Here is a 2,966-nt window from a genome sequence, read left to right as displayed (position 1 = left end):
ATAGCAACCCAGTGCTCATAGTTTGCTCTACGATACTGGCAAGCACATGCAATTGTCAGGTGCAGCCAACAAGTCATTTTTCTGAAATTATTACATAAATTTGCAACATAGCTAATAAACACTTTTTTTTACATAATTTTACGTTTGATTCAAGATTGAAGAGGAAAGTGAAAAATGTTCGTATCTGCCCTCCCACTGCGATATTACACAACCTGTCCTCTCGCCAGATTTGCCTGCCTACTGCCCGCTCCCCGCAATTTTCGCCAAGGTTTCCCCTCTCTCCGCTACCCTCTACCAGACATATGGCATCTGTCCACTATTCGTTGAAGTCCTAATGTTAAATTTACTCAGGATGCTATTTGATATACTCACAGCAAAACAGTTTCTCCTTCTAATATATACGTATTGAAAGTTGTCAGTTGACATATTAGACTGTGCTGCAATCTCAATGCACTGCCTCGCCAGTTTCGATGCCACGTGGTCAACAATTAATTATTGTATTACACAATTAATTTACATATTGTGAATATTGTAAAAAAGATAATCAAATTTGTTCACTAACTTCCTGAAAAATATCGAAAACTGCCCGCTTTGCCCAATGCCTTCCCCTTTCCCCATATCTTACAGCTGAAATATATGTTGCCCGCTGAAATACCAGGCCATTTTTCACCTCACTCTGGCCAAGCTTGGAAATTGCCCGCCTACTGAAAAATCGTGTACGAACAGCTTTTTGCACGAACAGCTTCGTTGGCTGCACCTGAATCGTGTATTTTGAATAGGAGTAAACCCCCGGGAGTAAGCCTAGACGTTGTAAAAAGATGAGAAAAGTGTCATTTTTGTTAATTTGCCCGAATCACACACACACACACACACACACGCGCGCGCGCGCGCGCATACATACATACATACATACATACATACATACATACATACATACATACATACATACATGTATATAGAACTACACAGGAATGAGTTCCGGGCGTTGTCGCCATATATTGGCAAACTACTAAGTCACACCGAAAAGAATATGAAACTCATGTACCATTCGACTTCTTACATAACAAAATATCATTAGAGTGACCCTATTTTAAAAAAAATGTTTCTCATTACTTGTCCATGCCCGCAACTATGGTTCGGTCGGTTGATTAAAAAAAATTCTGGTAACTTTCTGGATTCCTGGTAACAAGCCCTTTCCCAGCTTATCTACACAATTGCCATATTCTCCGCCTCACTTTGAATAACTTCCGTCATGGAAATATGCTCTGTTCGTGAACAAGTGTCATCGCCATCGCCATGACTGTAGATGACATCGACAGTAAAGACATTTGCTTATTCTTGCCAAAGAGGGCGATGTTCTGTAATATATTAGGGGAGGGGAAATATATTTATTTTGGTGTCAAGCTGAATATTTGGGTCGGCCGGTGATGAGAAACAGAAAAAAAGGGTCACACTAAGCTTGCATAATTCTGAGAGACAACAAGACATTGAGAAGAGAGACACTCTCAGTGTAAGTGGCTATAGTTATTAAAACACTTTTAATAGACCATAACTAGATATAGGTACACTAGTACTATCTGTGCAAGCGTACGACCTTGACACCGATACAAGAAGTATGACGTATTATATATGTGTTGCAATAGCTAAAACACGGCATATTTAGTATTCACTATTTCTTTTACAATTCATTCACTATCTAGCCATTCACATACAATGCAAGAAAGCACAATAGTGCAATATGTCATTCCATTCAAATCGAAATCTTCCAAATTGTTGCCATACGGTAAATTGAGTATAGTTATTAGCACGAATAGACATTGTGATGGTTGTACGTATACTGGTAATGATGATAGAGTTGATATACTTGTTAGCAGTTATTTGGAATAAATATACATAATTTATGGTTTGAATTTCGACCAGTTATTTTTATTTTGAAGAACCTTTAATTGTCAAGGTTTTGTTTGTTTTAAGCAATAAGAAATTTACTTTGTCACAACTATTGTCAAAAATGTGAAAATGTCAATCAATGATATATGTATCACTATTGTTGCTTGAAAGTGAAATCACACGAATGTCAGTTATATTGAATCACCTTGAAAAGTTCAAGTTCAACGTTCAATCGTAGACTTCGATACATTTAAGCGTATTGATTGACATGCATCGAACTGATACCAAGTTCTTCTAATCCGATAATATTCATATAAAACGAAGATCCCCGTCCAATCAGAAATTATCTCATGTTACTGAACTTTCTGTAAACCTACAAACATGTAACAAAACTACTGAAGGAGTACAAACGTGAAACTGATTTTATCTAAGTAAAATTTCTCATGTTCATTATGGCCAGGAAAGCCATTTTCCAATCCTGTAGCAAACGACTTGTCTAATCTAATAGTTATAACAAATGGCAAGTCTTGAGACGTGCTGTAAACTAAGGTGGAGTGTCATGGGTATTGTAACCAATGATAAGAGATCCACAGTTGTCCTTAGTAACGTTTGGGCAATATTTCAAGAGTTGTAAAGCGCCTAAGAGTGTTTGCTATCCCATGATGCCTCAACCCACGTTGTAAAACAGAGTTCCTCAGTCTAAGCAAGTCGAGTTGATAATTTGTGGAGCTTTACTGTATTGTACGGAGGTTACATGTAGCTGAATTAGCGAATGTTTTTTTTTACTTTCTGAAATTGTAGCTAAGATGAAAATAGCGTCACCTTTCATGTCCCTTAACTAAATAGAAAACAATGATATTATTCAGGAAAAGAGACAATGTGAATTTAATCTTCGACGTGTTGGTATACAACAATCTAACGTTGGGGGCGTCTAGCCCGCCGCCACATGATGCTTGGCATTTCTTTGCAGTGTGAGGGTAAATCCGATTATCATTGAAATAATGGTGATCAAGTACAGAAGTAAATATATTCTATCGATGATCTTGGCTAGTTTACGCCAGTCGGACATTATTTCTGCA

The 2,966-nt window shown here is 37.5% G+C and overlaps 1 protein-coding gene across 1 annotated transcript in view; it reads right to left on the bottom strand.

Moving 5' to 3' along the window:
• Positions 1 to 1,622: 1,622 nt before the first annotated feature.
• Positions 1,623 to 2,966, bottom strand: part of LOC144449477 (neuronal acetylcholine receptor subunit alpha-9-like) — a 16,535-nt gene continuing 15,191 nt past the window's right edge. Inside the window, exon 6 of the mRNA XM_078140014.1 lies at positions 1,623 to 2,966. This exon is cut by the window's right edge and continues 370 nt beyond it. Within this exon, the coding sequence (XP_077996140.1) occupies positions 2,819 to 2,966 (148 nt within the window). The 3' untranslated portion in view covers positions 1,623 to 2,818.

Source organism: Glandiceps talaboti, chromosome 18 (genome assembly GCF_964340395.1).
Source record: "Glandiceps talaboti chromosome 18, keGlaTala1.1, whole genome shotgun sequence".
NCBI lineage: Eukaryota > Metazoa > Hemichordata > Enteropneusta > Spengelidae > Glandiceps > Glandiceps talaboti.
The sequence above is the reverse complement of the archived record's forward strand: the minus strand, read 5'-3'. Positions and strand labels throughout refer to the sequence as shown.